This window comes from Elgaria multicarinata, chromosome 9 (assembly GCF_023053635.1).
Source record: "Elgaria multicarinata webbii isolate HBS135686 ecotype San Diego chromosome 9, rElgMul1.1.pri, whole genome shotgun sequence".
Classification (NCBI taxonomy): Eukaryota; Metazoa; Chordata; class Lepidosauria; order Squamata; family Anguidae; genus Elgaria; species Elgaria multicarinata.
Genome location: NC_086179.1, coordinates 85,566,024 through 85,590,350, shown reverse-complemented (window position 1 = coordinate 85,590,350; position 24,327 = coordinate 85,566,024). Strand labels below are relative to the sequence as shown.

The following is a 24,327-nucleotide window of genomic DNA, read 5'->3' as shown; positions in this document are numbered from 1 at the left end:
CGGAGTTCCTGCGATTGGAATCTCTGATAAGGCAGGATTCGCAACGTAGCTGGTTTTAGATTGCCCTTTTAAACTTTTTAATGTTTTTAAATTTATACTGGTTGAATTTTATGGTTTTTAACTGTGCACTGCCCAGAGAGCTTCGGCTGATGGGCAGTATAAAAATGTAATAAATAGATAATAAATAAATAATCGTGGAAACTCTGCAGGCGTGTTCAGCTGAATGCATTTACCAAGCTCTCTTCAGAGAGTGACGGTCTAACTAGGTACGGGATGTGCAGGGACATTAGGGGGCAGGGCTTATGTGCGCACCTATGCCCCCCCCATTAGTCCCACATGTGAGTTTATATTATATTTCAGATATAATTGTACACAATGGACCTAATGAAGGATATCAGAGAATTTGCAATGGCATCAAATGAATCCGAATTTCTATGATGGACCCAAGGATTCTACAGAAGACCAGCTTTTCCTATGTCACATGGATTCCGTGAACTTGAGGACTTTTTTTTACTTTCTAGAATTTTGAGCAAATTTAATTAGAGAAAAATATGTAAAAAAAAAACACGGACATTTTCCCCATAGGTTAAGCATGAAAATCAGCATATGGATGGGGGATTTGCACATTTGCGCAAATTTGGGAAATTGGAAAAAATAAAATTCCGTCAGTGAGCAGGTGACGGAACGAATGGCAACTGACACACTGTGAAATGTACAGTAGAAGGAATGGATTTTACAAAACCCAGGCATTCCTACATCCAATAAAGCCTTGGCTTGACCAGACACTCCAGCACATGGCTCAGTTTTAATGCAGAAAAGTGTCCTTTTGACACAGGTGCTGAAAAGCAGCCACCCTTTTCCGTGATTTCTTGGACTAGGGCATGAAGTAGCAGGTGCAGATATCTGAAAAAAATAGAACTGTAGTCCTGATTAAAAGCAAAACACCTGCCAGTCATTAAAATAAACAGTGCTATGGGAGAAACAGGGAGGCAATTTGTTGTTCATAGGAGTAAAGGGGAAGGGAATTGTTTCTGCTCAGCGCTGCTTTAGAAGTTGCTGCACGTAGTCCATATTTCCCGTTTCAGTAGACATCACTATATATCGGTGTGGTGGTGGGAGGGGAGAGTTACTCATGCCTCTGGATTTGTGTTTCTTGTTTAATGTAACTAGCAAAAAGCCATGCATCTTACTCGTGAGATATATACAGTCCAGAAATGAGTACAGCATGAGGGAAGTTGCACGAATCCCCACTTTGGATGTTGCATGAAAATGGCAAAAACAAATGACTTGTACTTCCTGTTCCTTCACATGTTATAACTTCCAAAGGTCTAAATTGTCTACCATGAGAAGAAATGTGAAGAATGGCTGAATCCCAGGTATCTCATGGTTTGTCTTTTTTTTCTTATTCTGGGAAGTGACCAAGAGTGCATTTTTAATGAAATACCTACATTATACTTTGAAGCCGCATTCCTCTCTTAATGGGGAACCTAAATTTTGTGGGGGTGCACGGGCCAGCAACGAAGGGAGAAAAGGCTGGCGAGGAGCAGTTTACGGCATCACTGCCTTCCCAGGAGGGGATTGCTGAGCCAATCAACACATTGATGAGGGTGGGGCCAAAAAAGCGGTCCCACTGGAAGGGAGATCTCTCCTTTGTTCTCACTCCAGTTCAACATGAAGTCCCTAAAAGCAGGGCTTCCATGAGGTTGCAAATTGCAGTTGCTGACCTCCCCACCAACCCACTCCAGATAGTAAGATGTCTTGCAGTGGCAGAAGTAGTCATCAGTTAATGAGGCTGGGAAGGAAGCTTACCTGCATACCAATTGGCAAAGACAGTGCAGGGTTTTTTGCCTTCGCTGTTGCAAGATTAATTCCACTGCAAATAAGTTGATCTGGACTATCAGTACATTCTTTGTGGATATTTCATTTTATAACATTTGTCACAACTATGTAGGTGTGATAGGCACTGGGCTGGATCCATTGGTGAGGGAGAGCAGGATTGGGCTCCCTGCTCCACCATGGTGAGGATTCCTGTAAAGGATCTCAGAGATGTGGCGCCAAGACCAGACCAGCATTGGGGCTGCGAGCTGCCCACATCCAGGGAGTTGGAAAGGGGTTCACATTAGCAGTCCATGCCATGGTGTGCCCCTGGCCCTGCCATCCACCCCCAGCACTCCTGGCATGCCGCCCAGGAAGGGGAATCAGTCAGCAGGCAGGCTGGCCGATGACGGGATCCACACCCAGCCATGTCTGTGTGTCTAATTTGTCTCTTCCCTTCACCAACTGGACCCCATTAAGTGCTGCCCACACAAATAAGCCCTATTCAGGCATTCTATTTGTGGATGAAGCAAATGGGTGAGAAGAGGGGGCACACCAGCCCCTCCCATTTCCTTCCTCGTGTTTGTTGCCCTCTATTCGTGGAGGGCAATTGTCTGAAGGGGAGGGCCTCCTGTGTCCCTGGCGCCTCTCTGTGTGAGTCCAGAACACTGAAAAATCTGCATTCCGGATCGCATGGAGAACCTCCATGGACACAGGAGGTTCTCCTCTTTAGACAGTCACGCTCCATGAGTAGAGGATGAGAAACGCCATGAGAGGGCAGGGTGGGGATAGAGCACCTCTTCTCCTCCTCACAAGTTTGTTTCATCTACATAGAGAACACATAAATAGGACTAGACACTCAGTATAATGTAGATTGGAAGAGTGCTATGGTTAGGGTGAACATATGAAAAGGAGGACAGGGCTCCTGTATCTTTAACAGCTGTATTGGAAAGGAAATTTCAGCAGGTGTCATTTGTATATATGGGGAACCTGGTGAAATTCCCTCTTCATCACAACAGTTAAAGCTGCAGGTGCCCTGCCCTCTTTTAAATCTGGTCACTCTAGTATAGCTCCTGCAGCTTTAACTGTTGTGATGAAGAGGGAATTTCACCAGGTTCTCCATATATACAAATGACACCTGCTGAAATTCCCTTTTCTATGCAACTATTAAAGATACAGGAGTCCTGACCAACTTTTCATATGGTCACCCTAGCTATGGTTGAATTCTGGTCTCTACCACTTCAGAATGTGGAGCTATACTTCTGAATGTTCCCCATGTGAAAAGCTTCCAGCATATAGTAAATTAGCACATCAGGGAGAGGGACTAAGCTAAATACTGCTCCCTTATATGCTGGTTTACTACTTGCAGGGTCTATATGGGTATACACAGGGCCAGTGCCAGACTATTTTGTGCCCTAGGCAAGGTGAGCTACTTGCACACACACACACACACACCCAAAATTGCCAACTTCGATTCAGCTGTTCAAGAAGAATTTCTGAACTATTATATTTTCCTTTTATTATGTTTCTTCTTAAAACAGCTAATTTGTATAAAACTGTGACCCTTAAAGGGCAGTACTGCGCCCCTCTGAGGTCTGTGCCCTAGGCGGCTGCCTAGTTGGCCTAATGGTAGCGCTGGCCCTGGGTATAGGTTAAAGGTTTGTACTTTGAAATGGTACATTTGAGTCCAGCTTGAGGTGGTAGAGTTGAGTCTAGTAATGTTTATATTGGTGCTTAGCTGTTGAGCCCCCTTGACATTACCTTACCCTTAAAAGTGGCCTAAAGACCATTTTAAACAAGTAAAAAGTACATAAATTGTCACTCCTGGCTCTGGTTTTATTATCTCTGTGCAGTGGCCTCCTGATTCTCTCTAAGCTTTTGCTGGCACTGCAATTTCTTTAGATGCAGAGGGGGGTGGGGGAATGTAAAATATTTTCCAACATGGATACATTCTCCTTTGCCACCTTAGTTACTGTCGTTGCTTATTATTATGAAATGCGAATCCTTCATCTTGTACCACTGAGGCTACAATATCAAAGGCCTCTGATAAGAATTAGTAACAATAATAGTATACCAAAGGCACTATGAAAACGGCCATGTATGTAAGATGGCAAAGACCACTAACATCAAAGGCAAAATTCTGACTGATTTAAATAAATTAGGATTTCACTTTATATTCTGCCACTGAATACTCATCAGTGTAAGCTATCAGTTCAGACCTCTTGGGGGAGAGAGATGGGAGACTGCGGGGAATATCAAAGACACACAGAGAGAGAGAGAGAGAGAGAGAGAGAGAGAGAGAGAGAGAGAGGAGGGTAGCAGAAAGAGAGAAATGGGATACATTTGGCTCTAGCCCTGCCTACAGTTGGCATACAGTTTATGACAGATGAAAGGCTCCCCAACCCTTTTCCAGGGGGAATTTGTAATGGTCTTGTTATGGCCAATGAGAGCCCCTAAGTATAAAAATCACACGAGAAACATGTATTCTCTTGCCCCAGACAAATCTGAAGAAAACTGCCAGGTGGGTTGGGCAGTCGTCTCCAATGGGTTTGATTCCCTATGAATCAAAAAACTGTTCCATTGTCCAACTCTAGAAATTATTACAATGGCCCTCTGTGGCCTTGTCCATGTTTCCTCAGATCAGTAATAATAGGAGAAAGCACTAGTTTTCAAACCTTTATTTTAACTCAGCATGGTGGTGTGTGTTTTTCCCTAATGGAACAGCAGCTCAATGCTCCAGGACATGAAAGTAGCAACTAATATTGTAATTTGAGGGCTACTGATTCTAGTTCAGCTGACAAACCAGAGAAACCCACTGAGTATTAGAGTTCAGGGGCCTGATAGTAACTGTGAATGTTACCTTCATCTTTTCATTATGCCCAGTACTGGGCTTTTGCCACAGGCTGTTACAAATGCATTAAAATGCCTTTATAGCAATACTGACAGAGGCTTCCCGCAATTAAAGTAGAATACAGTCCTGCTCTACCTGAAAGGGCCCTCTCTTGGCTGCAAATCTCATACAAAAACTGACTCACCGCAATCATTTGAGCCACATAACTTTCGGGACCAGTGTATTCCGTCGGGTCTTTCACTCTGACCAGAACGATAAAGTACAAATAGTGCCACATGTTGTGTTCCGACTTGATGTGCTCCTCAAACGAAACTGTCTTGTTATCAAATTTATCTCGCTCAAGCCCTGCAAAAAGGAGAGACACACAAAATATTTCATTGGCTCCATTACCCTGTCAACACATGTGTTCATTAAAAGTTTTTTTTTAAAAAAATAACAACACACACATACATGCATGCCCTCTGAGACATAATCAGAAAAGGTATGTATTGATTTATTGTATTTCTATCCTGTCCTTGCAAAAATGCTTCAAGACACAATATGTACAATATGAAATAACTCTAAAATACAGGGGACATAAATGAAGACAATAGCCCTGTCCAGGTATTCACCCGAATGTGTGAGGGTTTAAAGTGGGCACACTATTCCCTCCCCCTTCATCCCAGGGTGGCCCATCCCCACCTCTCTCAGTCCAAACCTTGCTGGGTTGAACTGGCAATGTCCGAAACCGAGTTCTGCTTGTGTCTGCTTGAATGCTATTAGAACTCTCCATGCAATTGAGAACCTGGATAACATAGAACCCTGACATTGAGTACCCGGAGATGTCTGGGATGGGTCCAGTGTGCATGACCCCGTCCCAGTACGCACTTTAAGCCTTCATGTGTTCAGGCAAATGCCTGAACAAGGCAATTGTCTTTCAGGCTGTCAGAATTCTTCTTATCCACTTTATCACAGGAATAACTTGTGATGTTCTCCAGTTTCAACTCGAGGGGGTCAGTTGAGAAACAGTGTACTATTTATGAGCTGAAATCCCTCTGAATTTCAACTTGGCTTGTACACAAGCTTCAGCCATGTCAAACTACCCTTCCCCTTCCCCAAAACATACCTTACACCAGCCATGACCACAGAGGAGGGGGAAAGGAAGGCTCCTACTTGGGCTTTCATAAGCCTCCCAAACTTTACCAATTGGCAGTTCCTTAGTAAGGGCCTGGAAGCCCTGGCAAACTACAGTTCCCAGAGATCTTTGTAATGGAAACCTCCTGTTAAGGCTTTTCAGACTAATGAAGACTTGAGGTACAGCCCTATCCTTTGCTCTCCCGTACATCGATGGTGCTAAGAAACATATTTTGGGGTAAGGTAAGAGGGGGCTTGGCAGTTTTGTGCAGTGGGGAGGGAAGGCAGTTGTCATGGAGGACTGGCAAGTATTCGAAATGAGCCAGATTTCCCCAAGATTTCACAGAACTCTTAAAAAGCCTGAACTTTTCTTCAGAATTCTCTGAAAGTGTTGGAAACAACAAACCCATTCCAAACCAAGATGGAGGTTCATCCATTTGTAGGAAGGCTTAAGCACTCCATCTTGTTGCCTTGTGGAATATTTCAGCCTAAAAATCCTAACACAATGGGCCTGTTCAGACAACATGCTAAGCCATGGTTAGGGCCACTAACCCTTGTGTAGCAAGTCATTCGTGAGCGTGGTTAAACTGTGGTTATGTAGCCACCGTGATTAGAAAAAATGCCGTTCACACAACATGCTAAGCCATCATGATTAGCTCAAAATGCTTAGCCATAATGGCTTACCATGTTGTCTGAACAGATTGAATGAGAAAATTCCCACAAACTTGCCTGTGTTTACCACTGATACTACCACTGATACTAAAATACCACTAGCTATTATACCACTAATACTGCCATCCAAAGTGTGGCTGAAAGTTTTCTATGTGGGAGCACTCCAATTCTGGAACTCCCTGCCCAAGGAGGTTTACCAGGCCTCTTCTATGCTAGCATTTAGCAGGCAGCTGAAGACTGCTTTCAAAGAGCTTTACCCTGCCTTTTATATAAACATCATAACCCACCAAATGTCTATCTAATACCGCATCCTGTTTCCCATGGTGGCTAACCAGATGCTTATGAAAAGCACCACAAACAGGACATGAGAACAACTGTCCTCTTCCACTGTCACTCCTCATCTCCACTGACTGGTACTGAGATGCATGCTGCTTCAGATACTGGAGGTAATATACAGCCATTACAACCAGTAGCCACTGATAGTCTTATCCTCCATGAATTTGTCTAATCCTTTTTTGTAGTTGACTAAATTGGCAGCCGTCACCACATCTTGTGCTAGTAAATTCCATTGTTTAATTATGAACTGTCTGTCCTCAACCTTCTGCCATTCAGCTTCATTGGATGATTCTGGGATCTAGAATTATGACAAATTCTTCACACCATGCAAAATATTATACATGAGCAGATATTCCCGACGTTGCTCAGGTCCCCAAATAATGTTAATTCGCTTCCCTGCACTCGTTGCTGATGCTGTGCCTCACTGCTCTCTCAAGGAGTAGCATCAGTGAGGAGTGGAGAGAAGCAGCTCTCAGTGGACATGGGCAGCTCTGGGCAAAACACGCTGTGAGGTGTAGACGTTTCAGAGAACTCGGGCAACTGCCCATGTGACCATGCACAATCCCCCAAGATCTCTGAAACGTCTACACCTCATAGCATGTCTTCAGTGACAGAAGAGGACATCGAGACGTTCTACAACACTTCCATCGAGGAGATGCCTCTCAATGTGGCTGACCTCATCTGAGCTGCCTCTCTGGGGGCCCACAGTGCCCGTCCTTGAGAGATGCTTCCTTGACAGTTGCTGTGGGTTGTAGGCGTGCTGCAAGTTGCAGGCGTCAACGTAGGATTTGTTTTAAATTGTTTAAAAATAGTAAAACCACAAAAATGCAGGTTTTTGGATTTTTTGAGTACATTGTACAGGAAGACCTATCAGCACCCCAAATTTCAAGTTTGTAACTCATCTAGAAGTGGGTAAACATATCCAGACATACAAACCCACACACATATATTCAGCTTTGTATATATAGATATGTATCATGACCTCCCTTACCTGCCTTTTTTCTAAACTAAACATCCCCAAATGCTGTAACTTTGCCTACTTGGGGAGTTGTCCTTTTCTGTACCTTTTCCAGCTGTATAATATTCTTTCAGGGATGTAACAACCAGAGCTGTACACAGTATTCCAAGTCTGGTCACACCACAGATTTGCAGATAATAATTTTACGCTGAAGAAATGTTAAGTTGTCCTTCTTGGTTGTTGTGGGTCTGATAGATCTTTTTAACTGTAAAGATCTACCTGTATGTTTTTTTAAACATGTTTGGTATTTACTCAGACTGCTTCAGCAGTCTATAAACTGAATACCATAACACTTTTATAGGATTGTAAGGCCTGGCTCACCCATATGAGGTCACTATTTCTAGATTATCAAGAAGGTTCAAACAACATGGAGCAAACATTCAACAGACTGATTGTAGAAAATAATAACAAGAAGCTCAATGAATTTTGAAGAGTATCAAGATCTTCTTCATCACGGGAACTTAAAGCATTTCTTTGTAAGTTACAGTCTGATCATGTGAATGTTAGTTTGCCATGCAGGTAAAACAGTTTTCAGTGTGAAAGCCTTAATACCTGAACATAAAACTAAACAGGTCTGAAATAATTCAGTTACATTCGTGTTGATGTTCTGATAATCAGACTGCAAAGTCCTCATCCTGGATCAATCCAGCAATATCTGAAAATACCCTACATGTATTCTTCTACATATTTTATTAGTAGAAGTTAAAGCAAAGATAGTGTGAAGCTAACTTGGTTCTTAAAAACCACAGCAAGTGAACATCAAAGTTATCTTTTCACTTGCCATTCAGTTTACCATTGCAAAGCAATAAGAGGTGTTGTAAATCACCTCTTATTAAAGAAGAAAGCTTTTTAAAAATGGCTTTCCCTCACCCAATTTAATAACTTGCTAACACATACCACAGATGAAACATGTTGTCTTTAAGATTTCCTCTTTTTTCTGCTTTTCGCTTCTGAGATCTGCAAACGTATCAATGATGACTCCAAAGATGAGGTTCAGGACAATAATTATGACAATGAAATAAAACAGGAGGTCATAAACAACGCGAGCAGCAAAGAGGGGCTCCTGAAATGACAATAATATTTCTATGGGATCTCAAATTTGTACCCAGCTGAAATAAAATGATCATACATGTTTTCATAATACTTGTTCAAGTCAAGCGACGCACACAAGCCAGCTACCCTATCATGAGTTGTTACATCCCATTCATCTTAAGAGAGATTAATATGACTATGCAGAAATGGGGGGCGGGTGGGGGACTTGACTTTCAGATCCCTCTTTTTTCAACATTTGAGTCTTCTATGGACCCATATACTTCCTGCCTTACCCATATCAGCGAGTGATCCATGCACATCCATGTTAACACATATAAATCAGAACTTCAGCTGTAGTTACCATATTTAGTTTGGCCCTAAGAGTTACATGGATACATCTGGTAAACACACCCAATTATGAAGCTGTTGCACCATACATGACACACGAAACACTTACATCTTTGGAAGGCTTTCGGAGCACATCTCCAACTCCACCACCGTTCCTCAGGCCTTGGTTCAATACTGTCACAATACACATTAGCAAAGTATCGCATGTCCTTTCAATCCCATCCTCATCTGTTTCTTCACCTGTGGTTTCAATATAAATATATGTGTGTGTGTGACACAGGATTCCGTGCAGAATTATGCAATATAGAGAATATGTGTCTGCTTCCAAAATGGCAGCCCTACATATTCTCTTCCACTGAGCCCGGTAATGACTAAGGGTACAATCCTATACATGTACAGACAGAAAAAAAGTCCTATATTTAATTTTTTAATTTTTAAGGAAATGTAATAAAATATCTACTTTAAAATAGTACCATTGAATTTTTTTGATCAAAAAAGCATTTTAAAAGACACCTCAACTGCTTATCTATGCCATTTTTAAGATAGAGTCCGCCATTTTGAAAAATGGCCACCATATTGATTTTTAATTGATTTTTTTTGGAGGGGGTCCCTATCTAAAATGAATTGTATGGACATACAGTAAAATTGTGCAAAGTGGCACCTTCTTATCACAAATTGCTGGATACTTACGCGAACAGACCCAACTACTACAGTTCCCTGCATCCCTGAGGGAGCACGTGTCTAAGCATGCATAGAAGAAAATGCCTGATGTAACACCATGTTGAGAATTTATGCCATCTTTGCAAGCAGCAGCCAGTTTATGCTGTGCTAATGTTTTATTTCTCCCTGAGATCCTTGTGATATAGGGCGGGATACAAATGTCTCAATAAATAAAATAAAATCATGTTTTCTTTTATTAGATGAAAAGCTACCGTGAGGGGGGACAGAGAGGAGGAGACACAGAGTTGCTGTGTTTAGTGGCAGCCATGCATTCTCCTTATCATCTAATTCTACCCCAGCTGAGCAATGGACACTTCTTTAGTGGTAACAGAAAACATTTTGCGGGCATTCTACTAACCTGATTTTATAGCTGGTATTGTAGTACTACAGTTCTCATTCGAACATGTTTCCATCATTGCTGTTAAGCTTGTGGAAGGGACTGCGGCACTGTCTGTCAGAACAAAAAACAAAATGTTGGCAAAGGATGATTTGCTGCAAAATTAAGTGCGAAGTGTATCAGACACATAAAAAATCAGGACAGAAGCATGCTGGTAATTCCAAATTTGGGTTTAAAACTTGCTCACATGAACAAGTACCTAAGTTCAATGCTATGCAAAATTCTGTAAATCCATTTCCTTTGTTACTTTATGAATTCATACTAGACAACTTGAGATTACTCTCCACTTCTGATTTACTTAATAACAATGATTTAAATACTGTTTGAACACCCTAGCATCCTATTGTGAACTCCCAAAACAATGTTTTTCTTTTTAAAACTATTAGCTTTGAACCAGAAAATTCAAATATACAAAATTAATTGAATTTTAAGCCACTTTGAATATTTGTTCAGGCATTGAGAAAACCCACAAGTCTCCGAATCACTCATGTAGTGTCAGAAGAAACAAAGAAATAAATCAGAATACTACTGAGGAAGAAGCATAAAGCAATCATCATAACGAAGATATCAATTTTTCACATTTACAGTATATCACAGGCATTTCACTGCTGCTTCTGCCTAAATTAAAGAACTGACATCAAACAGAACTCCATCTAGTTAGGACGGAATATATTCAAAGCTAGAAACAACTGTCAGATATGAAAATAACGTCAGTTTTAAAAATCATTAAATTATTCACAAAGGCTGACAAGGAGGATACTGAGCCGATACGTCGTCTTTTTGAATCTAGAATACTTAGGAGTTTTCAGGGATGAAAACACTGTTTGATGCTCATTTGTAAATATGTATGGAGTTGAGTAAAACACTAATTTAACATTTCCAAAGCGAGTAAACGACGTATACATAAGCGTTATTTTATCAAACACCTATTTTGCCCTATGCATCACAAATTATTTACTACACTATGTATCTGTGCTACAAAGAATCGTTGAAGGAGCAAAGTTGGCAAAATGATACTGCTGAAATAATACTACATTATCTAAATATCTATCTATCTTTCTGTTCTCACTGGACCAGTGGAAGTTCTAATTTGGACTTAATGATACACCACAGTGGCATCCATGGCAATACGCTTTGGCAGTAGGAGCAATACCTGCAACAGGTGTTCGGTTTTTCAGTCTTTCCACCTCCATAATGAAGTCATCTTTCAAGAACAAGAACCCAACAATGGAGAAGAGATAGACAAGGATGAGAGCTAGCACTGCAGTCAGGATAATGGAGCGCCCATTCCGTGTAACACTTTTAATAACATTCAATAAAGTCTCCTCTCTATACACCAAGTCAAATAACTAGGAGAAAATAATACACAAAAGGGAGAGGTCAACATAATGGAGCATATAGCTTGTTCACAAGATTGCTGCCTGAACTCAACAAATGTCTTAGCGTAGACTTTTTCAAACAGTGGTCTGGGGGAATCCTGGGGTTCCTTGGAAGCTTATCAGAGGTTTCTCAGTGGGAAGAGCATTAATGGTGGACAAGCTTCTGCATACCAGCTGGTGAACCAATATGTATCTTCCCCATCAATGTACAGCCACACAAGTCTCTGGAGTGTGTCCTAAGGTGCACTCTCAGTTCAGCCAGGGCATGGTGGAGGCCTAACAGGCCTCCACTGCATTAGAAGAACAAGCAACACATTAATTTCAGTGAGTAGTGTCCATTGATACCTGAAAGTAGAACAAGGCCTATCATTTTCACAAATTAAAATACAAGTGAAAGTTTACACAGGGTCTTGCCAATTTGGCCCTGGCAAAGCAACCTGAATGACTCTAGTGACAGACCACATGGAGGAAGTTGTATCTGACTTGATGTGTTCCTAGTTATATGAATACAGCAGTTAAGAAATGTGTTACTAATGTTCACAGAAATTGCTGTTGTGAAGCACTGGCAGTAAATACTACTACTACTTTACTATGACTATTATATTCACTTATAAAGCTCTTCTAACTGCTGTATAGAGATTAAAATATATGGCAGCACCTGGCAACAGGCATACGATCTAATATTTATTTATTTATTTCATTTCATTTCCATACCACCCAATAGCCGAAGCTCTCTAGGCAGTGTGCAAAAATTAAATGAATACAAAAGGAAAAAAGGATGAGGAGGGAAGAGGAAATTGAGTCAAACTGAGTAAGGAAAACGAACAGATGTAGCTGCATGCTATGTATTAAAATTAACACATTAAGTAAAATAATATAGACCAGGTTCCATTTCAATCTCCACAATAATGTCACTATAAAATAAAATTCCGATTCCCTATAGAATTCAATATAAGCTTCTTTTGCTGACATTTAAAGCTTGTCATGGTCTTGCTCTTTCTTCTCTCTCCTCTCTCATTTCACTCTACCATCCCCCTCGTATCCTCCGTTCCTCAAACGCTATGTTGATTTCCCGCCCAAGAGTCTCTATCTCTCTCACTCGGCTCCACCCGTTCTCCTTGGCTGCCCCTTTTGCTTGGAACGCTCTCCCAGAACATCTACGAACTACGAGTTCTATCTTAGATTTTAAAAAGCATTTGAAAACTCATCTCTTTTCTATAGCTTTTGGAACCCTAGCCTGATTTATTGTTCACAATGCTTCGTTTATTCCTTTATTCTGTCTTTGTGTAACCCCTCCCTATCATATGTTTTAATGTGATTTTAGGGGTAGGATACTGTTGCTGTTTTAGTTGTACATACTGTACAGCACCAAGTACATTGTTGGTGCTATATAAATAATAATAATAATAATAATAATAATAATAATAATAATAATAATAATAATAATGAGAAGACCAAAGAATCCATTAGGAGTCACAGGCCTTAGCTAGACCTAAGGTTTATCCTGGGATCATCCCGGGGTCGTCCCTGCCTGCTGCTGGGATATCCTGTGTGTCATTTACATGAACAGGGATGACCCCGGGACGATCCCGGGATAAACCTTAGTCTAGCTAAGGCCACAGTGATCTTAAGCATACAAGATTAAAAAAAGAAGATGATGTTATGTTAAATTAAGAGATGTCTAATGAGGAACAAAAAATAGGGAATTTGACTATTTCCACAATCCAGAGATTGAGTAGATGACTTCAGGATGTTTACAGTTACTGAAACATAAATGAATCATTTCCTGTTGGCATGCAGAGTCACTGTCTATACCCACCCTAATCTGAGTGCTCTAGGAATATATATATATATATATATATATATATATATATATATATATATTTACGATGCAATCCTATGCATGTTTACACAGAAAAAAGTCCTACAATTCTCAGCATCTCTCAGACAGCCATGGATTGCACTCTTGTGAGGGCCATGGAATTATGTTACAGTCTTGAGGAAATCAGGCCCTGTTACTTTAAAGTAAGATTTTAGCTCTAATGGTTGGAAGATCCTGTGGTTTATTGTTCTTAACCACAATAAATGATCAAGTGCAAGATCTGTGTGTGTGTGTGTGGGAAACCTCTTGTGTGAAAGTGCCTTAGATTTCAAAACAAAATATAACATTTTATTAAATAGAAGAACTATAAATGAGCAACAAGAAGAAGCCCATTAAACACCTCATTTGAGAAGAGAGTTGTTTCCCTAAAACTTGTAGGAGAACAGAGTTGAGGTATTGAGCAATTCTATCCCATTATATGTATAAATAGCCTTGCTCTAAAGTGTGCATGCTAACATCTCACGAGCTCAAAAGAAAAAAAGCAAATCTCAAGTGGTTTGCTGCTTTTTCAGAAGGTTCTGGAACATCTTTTGACTACAAATGAGCACAGCATAAAGTTGGACTGGAGAGAGCAAGTCAAAGAAGCAGCAGTCCTATGCACCCTTCAGGGGAAAAAAGTGAGCAAGCATTTAAATAATGTAATACCTGATTATGTAACAACTAGGGGATATTTGCAATTACAATGTTATGAATGAATCATTAGGACAGTCTTTTCAGAGGACAATCCTCTATTTGAAGTCCAGTTTCAAGATAAAGAACCCTAAAAAGGGAAAGCCATCAGAGGCCTTGACGTTGACTATCCATAGTGAGCATCTGAAAAGCAGACTGAGCAATCACACAGGACTCCTGGCCAGAGTCTTGGTGACATGTAATGGATTTCAATTTAAATTATATCAGTCCTTTCTAAATGTGCATCTATACATACAAATTGGTGCATGTACATTTTATGCAAACCTGAACTCTCTTTTGCACTCTTTTTTGGTGACACATTTCCTCTTTTGTAGCCATGTGTAAGTGACCAACCCATGTATCACTGATCCTTGAAATGCAGGGGTAGGCAAATTTTGATTGGGGTCCTCCAGATGTCATTGCACTACAACTCCCATCAATCATGACCAGTGGCTGGGGCAGACAGGAGCTGGAGTCCAACAACATTTGGAAGGCCACAGAGTCCCCACCACTGATCTACGGTAATGAAAACAAAGCTTGAACTTCTGTAGCTACAGTCTGACCCATGCATGGCAAAAGAGCCACCTGGACAATATCACCCTTGCTACCTAGCAGATATGGATACTCTATAGCTGCTTTGGAGGCACAAAGGGTCAAACGAAGCCCTGCTTTCTTTGTGCTCTCTCTAAAGCCACATAACTGCCCTTACGGGGCACAACTAGGGCACAGCAAGGGCTAGAAAAACAACCACTGCTACAGCTCTGATGGGTGATGTTACACTAACAATGGTCTAGATCAGCCTTCCTCAACCTGGGGCGCTCTAGATGTGTTGGACTACAACTCCCAGAATGCCCCAGCTGGCTGGGGCATTCTGGGAGTTGCAGTCCAACACATCTGGAGCGCTCCAGGTTGAGGAAGGCTGGTTTAGATCAATTGCTAGCAGGGACAATAATGGTTAGATCCTATGTACTGTTATTCTTAAAAAGTAGCACACAGGATCAGTTTGTTAAATCACTAGCAATTTCTCAAATGTCTTAGTTTGCAGCAGTAGTTGTCAGACTTTTTAACTTCAGGAACTGACTTGTCCTCCCTTGAATGCTTTTCCATGACAGAGGATTCTGGGGGCATGTTCTAGGATTCACACAGGATACCGGCTAGGCTTTCTGGGTCTTATCATTGCTGTATGTGGACTGAGAGTGCACCCAAAACTCCCCTGCAACTGCACATTAGCAACTGCACATCACAGGAGAAGATTGGTAGCAGAGGAGAAGCGTTTTATTTTTCTTCAGAGAAGCTGCCTGCCATTACTGATCTTTTCATTGAGGAACCCCAGAGAAATGTCCAGGCATATAGACAGAACACTCCGCGCAATGCTCAGGACAATACTTAAAGCAATATGCTTTGGACCATGGCTATACATGTGGCCACTCACATATCCTATTTATTTATTTATTTATTTATTTAAGTATTTTTATGCCGCCATTCAGCCAAAAAAGGCTCTCATGGCGGCTTACAAAAGTATTTCTTGACAGTCCCTGCCCACTGGCTTACAATCTAAAAGACATGACACAAAAGGAAAGGGGATTGGGAGGGAGGAGGAGGAGGGGGAAAAGGAAAGCAAATTCAGGCACTACAATCTTAGTTGGAAAGTTCAGCAGTTACAGGAGACAGCAGGAGGGAGGGGGCTCTCAGCTGGAGCTGGAGCCAGGCACGGTGGAGAGGTGCCTGGCTGCTGCTTCCTCCCTCACTGGTGGCCTCTGCAGAGACAGTTGGTAGCAGGAGGGAAGGGGCTCTGAGCTGGAGCTGGACCCAGGCACGGTGGAGAGGTGCCTGGCTGCTGCTTCCTCCCTCACTGGTGGCCTGTGCAGAGACAGTTGGTAGCAGGAGGGAGGGGGCTCTCAGCTGGAGCTGGACCCAGGCACGGTGGAGAAGTGCCTGGCTGCTGCTTCCTCCCTCCCTCATTAATTCATTAATTCATTCACTCACTCACTCACGCTCTTCACCATTAGTACACAATTGTTCTTCATTGTATGTAGCTAGTGGTGTGTTACAGACTACAAATCATTTAGTTCTACCTTGCGGTGTACAGATTTGGTCACAAATAAAGTTATGGCAAGGGCAAAGTGGACGAATGGCATGTTTCGCTACCAGAACACATTTTTCTTCTTCTAGTAATGCAAAATGGCACCCCTCTCATTCACTAATATGTGGCAGAGATCACCAGGACGTCTTCCAGCTAAGCCCTCTTGATGCTCTTGCACAGCGTATCTTCATTTCCAGGGCCCCTGCCTAGGGCGATCACTTTCTGCCCTGATGAACGATGCCCCAAATCTGCTGCCTCAGATTGCAGCTTCACCTTCTTTCTTGATCAGAGTGAAATGATCTAATTCTATGATCTAATACTGCGGTGACTTCATTTCACAATATCCAGAGATGCTTTTAAGGCACACACATTGTGTTCTGCAAGGAAGTACATCCTGTGAAATGTACAAATGTGTGGCTTGTTTTGAGTTCTTGTTTGAATTAAGATGGAATATAAATTTAAACAACAACAAGAAGAATATCCCTATTACTACTATTCATCATCATGATGATGATTGAAATCTATACATATAAGATGTAAAGCTGCAATTGATAACCTATTTAAATCCGGACTGGTGTTACGAAAGCGAATGAAACTGCTAAGGAATTTAACACTGTAACCCATCCTTACCCATCCTAGTGCCCTCCAGGTGTTTTGGACTTCATCAGCCTCAGCTAGCATGGCCAGTGAACAGGAATTCTGGGTGCTTTAGTCCAAACATCTGGAGACCACCAGGTTGGGGAAGGATGGTGTAACCCAGCAGTTCCCAAACTTTTTCAGGTCACCGCCCCCTTGGTTCCACAAACTCATGCCCAGCGCCCCCTACCCTACCCTATAAAAATCATTATTCAGAATAGCGGATTTTAACGACCCACTAAGGAAGATAATAACAATAAAATTCAAAACAGTAACCATTAATTGAATATATATTCAAAATCCAATTACATTTTTTTAGCTTATTCAATTAAACATAATTGATGAACTTGATCCAGTGATATTTATTTATTTAGAATATTTATATACTGCTCCCCATTGAAAAATTTCGGAGCTGTGTACAAGATAAAATGAAAATAAAAACAGAATAATACAGTTAAAACAAAATTTAAAGAAGCAAAAACAGATTCAAGGCTGCAAATTAAGGAAAGGCTTCTTGGAATAAAGATGTTTTCAGGAGGCGCCGAAAGGAGTACAAGGTTGGCGCCTGCCTGACCTCCAGAGGCAGGGAATTCCACAGGAGGGGAGCCACCAGGCTGAAGGCTCTTCCTCTGGTGGATTCCAACTGGAGGATGGATCTATGTGGGACCACCAGGAGCAGGTTGGTAAGGGAGAAGGTCTCTCAGGTACCATCTTTTCAAAGTCTGATAGTCATTTAGCAAGAATATTAGATATCATATTTAGTAACTAGGGTAGAGTACCTCAGTATTCTGTAAATTCTTAATGTGATGGGTGGGCTTGATGAAGTGATACCAGTTTCCCAATGTCTGGTTTAAAGTCACTTAACGTGAGTCTTAAATCACCATGTTTAGTAATCTGGAGTCGATTTCTTTGCTTGGAGAGAAGTAGGCAGACCACACTAAAACCACATTCCACCAAATATGATGTTGGAAATGCAACCAGGAGCTCCTGACCCACTCTCCATAGTGCAGGATAGCCATCAGAAATTTCCTTCTGTTACCAAAACTCCTGGTACAGAGAAGACCACCTTGAGCACCCTCCTACCGCCTCTTTGCCTTTTAACGCCCCCCTATGCATTCCCACCGCCCCCAAGGGGGCAGTACCGCCCACTTTGGGAACCACTGGTGTAACCTAATAAGGGACACTTCATTTATTTATTACATTTTTATACCGCCCAACAGCCGAAGCTCTCTGAGCGGTTCACAAAAATTAAAACCATGGTCTTTAGATGTCCACCCAACATGTGCACCTAAAAATGTAACACGTGAATGTAACCAACACATGTTTGCAAGCATGTGCAATACAGCTACACCTGAAAGGGAGCCAGGATTAGCTGCCATTCCCTGTTGAGTGTATACAAACTCCAATTTGTGGCTGCATAATGTGCAAATTAGGAATTATGATCTAATTATTTGCTGAATAATTATTTGCTGAAAAACTGAGACTTGGTATGATTTTTAGGACACGCTCATAACCAGACATACAGTATATTCCATTTTGACAATATCTCCAGAGCTATACTCACCAGGAAGCTATAAAAGAATTCATGCACACAAAGGCCCAGCATGCAGACAAGGACATAGGCAACATGGTAGAGAAACGCCATATCCATGATGACAGCTCTGTAGCCACGGGTAAATGTGCCACGATTCCCCACGAAGCTCACCAAAAACACAATCTTGTTACAAAGCTGCGTAGGGAGCAACACAGACAAAAAATCAGTACATTTTATGAACCGGAACCATCTCTCTTACACTATTAAACAGTAGAGAATATTGATCAAAATATTTTCTAATTAATGCAGATATCAAATAAAGCCCTAAGCTATTGCTACAGCAGACAACACTGGAAATGGGAGGTGTTGGGTCTCTTGCCTGCTCAGAGTTAGCACTTTGACCTACTGATATGACGACTAGTAAAAATTTGCTCACCATTCACTCCTGCTTGGTTGAAACTGGAGGTTGGCGCTGCATACCTCAAAAAACCTGTGCTTTCCCTCCCCCGGGGTGGTGTTGGGTAATCCCAACATCAAGGAGGGAGTGTGGGCTTTCTGGGTGGCCATCTAGGGACCACAGCCAGCCCCGCTCTCTTCATGGTGGAAGGCGACCAATTGCAGGTCCCCTCCCACCAAACTCCGCCCAGCCACGCCTCCACTGTGACTCCAGAGCAAGGCTTTGGGCTGTCTTGACGCTGTCTTGCTCTGGAGAAAAAAGTAGAGTTAAGTCCCCGACCGTTTTTCTCCACAGCTTTGGCGGAAAGCCCTGGAGGGGTGCGCGATTACAGCGTCGTCGTATAATCGACGCCACACCACCGTGCACCAAGCCCTGGGCTTTCCGAGCATTTGGACAGCCCCTGGGAATCTTTTTAGGAAGCTGCCTAATACCAGGTCAAACTCTTTGTTCATCAAACCCAGTATTTTCTGCTCTGACTGCCTTCCCAATCATAGGCTAGCTCATCCATTTAACTGGATTGAAAATAGTTAAGCATCGCCTCTCCTTGCTGGTCCTCTGTTCCTGATTTCAGCCTTGGAAGCTTCTTCTTCTTCTTTTTCTTATTTTTTAAAGGGAGGGGTTGACCCTGAATCAAATAAATAATGTGAATATCTATAACAACAATTGCCTAATTTTTGAATTAAGGTAGCATAAAGATTACAATCCACAACCAGGTTAAACTGGAATATTTCATTTAAGAACATAAGAACTGCCATACTGGATCAGACCGAGGATCCATCTGATCCAGCACTCTGTTCAGTGGCCAACCAGCTATTGGCCAGGGACCAACAAAGCAGGACACAGGGCAACAGCACCCCTCCCACCCATGTTCCCCAGCAACTGGTGGATCCCATAGGCTTACTACCTCAGAAACTGGAGATAGTACATAGCTATCAGGCCTAGTAGCCATTGATAGCCTTCTCCTTCAGGAATTTATCCAACCCGCTTCTAAAGCCATCCAAACTGGTGGCCATCACTACATGTTGTAGATATAATATATAATGTATTTAGTTCCTCTTGTATTGGGTGTTAACTACAAGGTTGGCAGTAAAAATACAGAATATTTAACAGAATTTTGCCTTTTTCTTTTGGTTCCCCCAAAGTAACTTTAAAAGTCAATATTTCTTCTTAGTCTTATAGCTGTAATAAGATCCATTTTGGTGCCTTTGTATCATTAATATCTCCCTGGTTCCAAAATGCAAACAATGTCAGCATGAAATATATCTTTGGAGTGATCATTTCCCTAATGTTTCAACAAAATATATATAGTTAGACTACAATCTATGTCTATGGAGCTAGTAAAACATGAACATTTTTTCATGATAATTGACAACTAAAGAATGGAGATCCCACATAGCATTTGGAAGCGGCTAAGTATTGTTGATCATACATCGCTAACAACACAAACACACAACATTTGTGATGAAAATAGTATCAGATGGCAAGAAGCATTTCTACTGTTATTTAAACGTATTCTTCCATGGTATGCTTATGTGATTCTGGGTTCCCCATTCACCATCTTAGAGGCTCATTTGTTTTGAGGCACAATACATTGCCAAGAATACTTTTCTCTTAGATTTTCTCCCAAGTCATATTAGCTGGGTCCAAAATGTGGCCCCTGCTAAGTCCATGGTACGATGTTCCTTCCTGACCTCAGTGGAAGTTCGTAGCTAAACCCTTGTAATAGATATATTGAATTCAGTCAAATAAGAACATCAGAAGTGTCCTGATGCTGGATCAGACCAAGGGTCCATCTAGTCCAGCACTCTGTTCACCATTTATTCCTACTCTCTGCTTTCTGTTACCAGTTACTGATCCATAAGTTTGTTCAGGAGTCTTTGGTGAGGGACTTTCTCAAAAAGCCTTTTTGAAGTCCAAGTAAACAATGTCCACCAGATCACCACTGTCTACATGCTTGTTGACACTCTCAAAGAATTCTAGAAGATTAGTGAGACAGGACTTGCCTTTGCAGAAGCCATGTTGATTCCTCTTCAGCAGGACATGCCCTTCTATATGTTTACTAATTTTGTCTTTAATAATGCTTTCAAACAATTTACCTGGAACAGATGTCAAGCTAACAGGCCTGTAATTTCCCTGATTCCCCCTGGATCCCTTTTTGAAAATTGGTGTTACATTGGCCACCTTCCAGTCCTCTGGTACTGGAAGGGACATGTACTGGAAGGAACTTAGGGACATGTTGCATATTATTGTGAGAAGGTCCACAATTTCATATTTGAGTTCTTTGAGAACTCTAGGATAAGCTGATAATAGTCTTAATTTGTCTTATGTTTTATGTCTGAGTTTTGCCCTTGATGGATCTATGGATCATAATAAAGTGATGATGAGAACTCTAGGATGGATACCATCTGGGCCTGGTAATTTATTTGCTCACAGTTTGTCAGTAAGGTTGAGAACTTCTTCTTTTGCCACCATTATTTGCCTTAGTTCCTCAGACATCCTTCCTGGAAACATCAGTTCAGGCACAGGCATCTGCCCTGTATCTTCTGCAGTGAACACCAATGCTAAGAATTCATTCAGCTTCTCTGCAATCTTCTTGTCTTCCTTTAGTAGTCCCTTAACTGTTTTGTCATCCAACGGTCCAACTGCTTCCCTAGCTGGTTTCTTGCTTCTCATATATATTTAAAGAATTCTTTATTGTTGGCCTTGATATTATTAGGGATTTGCTCTTCAAAATGCTTTTTTTGCATCTCTTATTGTCTGCTTGCATCTCCTTTGTGCCAGCTTGTGCTCCCTTTTATTTTCCTCACTTGGGCAACAACTTCCATTTTTTGAAGGAAGCCCTCTTTTCTACAATAGCTTCCTGGACACTGCTTGTTCACCATGCTGGTGACCTCTTGAACATGGTGCTGCCTTTCCTAACCTGTGGAATAGTTTTAGTTGAGCTTCCATTATTGTGCTTTTGAGCAAGCTCCATGCATTTTGCAAAGATTGCAAGAAGACCAGACTCCAATTCTATTCAGCGCTCCCTGTGAGAGCTGGTGCCACACTGATAAACCCTGTCGGTTCTTAATTAACCTCAGGTTCCCCATTTAACTTAGACATGGACCTAAAACTCCTCAGGAAACTGAAACTCTGCTTGTAATCTCGGGGTGGGGGGGACGACTGCTGCTGTATTGGAAAGGTTGCAATCTGGAGATGGGCTCCCTTAGCTTGAAATCTGCCACTGGTGAGGGACGAAGCAACCAAGGCTGTAGCTAGACCTAAGGTTTATCCCTGGATCGTCCAGGGGTCAAACCTGTTCATCTAGGTGACACACAGGGGATCCAGTGCTCAGGCAGTGGCGGACCCTGGATGATCCCAGGATAAACCTTAGGTCTAGCTGTGGCCCAAATCTTCTCCAGCCAGGTTTTCCTCAGTCCTTTCATATTCCTTCCTTCCTTCCCCACCCCCCTACACCTGGAAGGATGGGAAGGAAACAGGGTAAGAGAAGCCATTGCTTCTTCATTTCCTACGTTATCAAAGATCAGTCCTCTGGTTTGCAACCATACATGGTAGATTAAAAGGCCTCACAATGGCTGAGAGGCACCTTCCCCCCATCCTGAGAAACATCCAGGTTGTCACTTTGATCTCCAATAGTCACGGGCCATAAATTGACTGCCCAAAAGCAGTATTGGCAACAGGATCAGCTTTCCTCTCAGTTAAGCAGCTTCATGACCGGTCAGGCAGTTCTACAGGTCCCAGATGAGCCAGCAGAAAGAGAAACAGACCACATCTTAATTTTGGGGTTTTACTAACACTTCATCCTGAAACTGACACAAGGCTGTGATCTGATTTTTCATCAAGGAAGAGCAAAGAGCAGAAGTGCTTGGACAAAGCAGGCATAGGAATGTGGATGTGGCTCAAGTGTGTGTGCCCTTGCCTTGGTTAAAATTGGAGTTAATGAAGCTTGAAATTAATCAGATTATTTGTACAGGCTACTGCTTCAGTTTTTTAAACTGTGTCAGTTGAATGTGGAAAAACGGATAGCAAGGCATTGGTTTTTTTTACAAACACACAACAACAACAACAACAACACACACACACACACACACAAAGATTGATATTTTCAAGTCCACTTGAAATGGGTTTTTAAGTACTTACATTAGCAGCACCAAGAAGGATGAGTGTAGGACCGAGGCCAATAGTATATATGGACCTGAGCATTACAGACACCAGAAATGGGCGAATGCCCACAGGTTTAGGGAAGAAGAAAAGCAGAGATGTGCAGATGGCCACTGCTATCCAAAGGAGAACTGAAAATAATGGAGAAAGTGTGCCTAAAAGAAAAAGAAAGAAAGTAATTGGTTATATCTTCATAGTGCGAGAGCCGTATCACTGGGTCTACACCAGTCTTCTGTCCATTTCAATATTCTTGCAGTCTATAGAGCAGAAAAGGACTGCCTGAACAATTATACATATATAATTTTAATTATACTTAAATAAATATAAATTATATGGTTCCAACAAAGATAGGGGTACACCAGTGGCCAGTGTCGTGTAGTGGCTTCCAATGACCCTGTCTTATTCAGACTGAAAGCATTATTATTAGTAGTAGTAGTAGTAGTATTGGTAGTAGTATCACACCTTTTGCCCAATACTGGGCCTCAAGGTGGCCTTACAAAATTTGAAACATATACATTTTAAAATCTATGAATAGAAATATATAAAAGTTAAAATATATTCCAATAGTAAAACATTAAAACACTTAAAATACATGACAATTTTAAAAGTCCTTAGCACAGACGGAGGCCCAAATTCCTCACCAAAGGCCTGCTGGGACAAAAAAGTTTTTGCTTGCCTCCGAAAGCACATCAAGGAGGGAGCCAGTCTAGCTTCCTTGGGAAGAGAGTTCCAGGGCACTAGAGCAGCCACCAAGAAGGCCCTCACCCGTGTTCCCACCAGGTATGCCTGTAATGATGGTGGGACTGAAAGAAGGCTTTCCCTAGAAGATCTCAAAGCACAGGCAGTCTCATAAGGGATAACCTGTACTTTCAGATAACCTGTACCCGAGCCGTATTGGGCTTTATAGGTCATAACCAGCACTTTGAATTGTGCCCGGAAACAGACTGGAAGCCAGTGGAGCTGTTTTAACAGGGGAGTTGTACGCTCCCTGTAACTAGCAACGGTCAACACTCTGGCTGCAGCTCTTTGACCCAGCTGAAGTTTCCAAAGGCAGCCCTACGTAGAGCGCATTACAGTAATCCAGTCAGGATGTAACTAAGGCATTTGTCACCATGTCCAGGTCAGACATCTCTAGGAATGGACGCAGCTGGCGCACTAGCTTTAACTGTGCAAATGCACTCCTGGCCACTGCTGAAACCTGGGCATCCAGGCTCAGGGCTGAAT

At 41.9% G+C, this 24,327-nt stretch overlaps 1 protein-coding gene across 1 annotated transcript in view; it reads right to left on the bottom strand.

Annotated features, from left to right (window-relative positions):
* ITPR2 (inositol 1,4,5-trisphosphate receptor type 2) overlaps positions 1 to 24,327 on the bottom strand; it is a 286,514-nt gene that overhangs the window by 18,716 nt on the left and 243,471 nt on the right. Inside the window, exons 49-55 of the mRNA XM_063134243.1 lie at positions 23,083 to 23,258; positions 18,516 to 18,680; positions 11,456 to 11,651; positions 10,264 to 10,356; positions 9,295 to 9,425; positions 8,703 to 8,868; positions 4,851 to 5,011 (exon numbers count right to left, since the gene is read on the bottom strand). Coding sequence (XP_062990313.1) covers positions 4,851 to 5,011; positions 8,703 to 8,868; positions 9,295 to 9,425; positions 10,264 to 10,356; positions 11,456 to 11,651; positions 18,516 to 18,680; positions 23,083 to 23,258 — 1,088 coding nt within the window. The remainder of the gene's footprint in view (positions 1 to 4,850; positions 5,012 to 8,702; positions 8,869 to 9,294; positions 9,426 to 10,263; positions 10,357 to 11,455; positions 11,652 to 18,515; positions 18,681 to 23,082; positions 23,259 to 24,327) is intronic.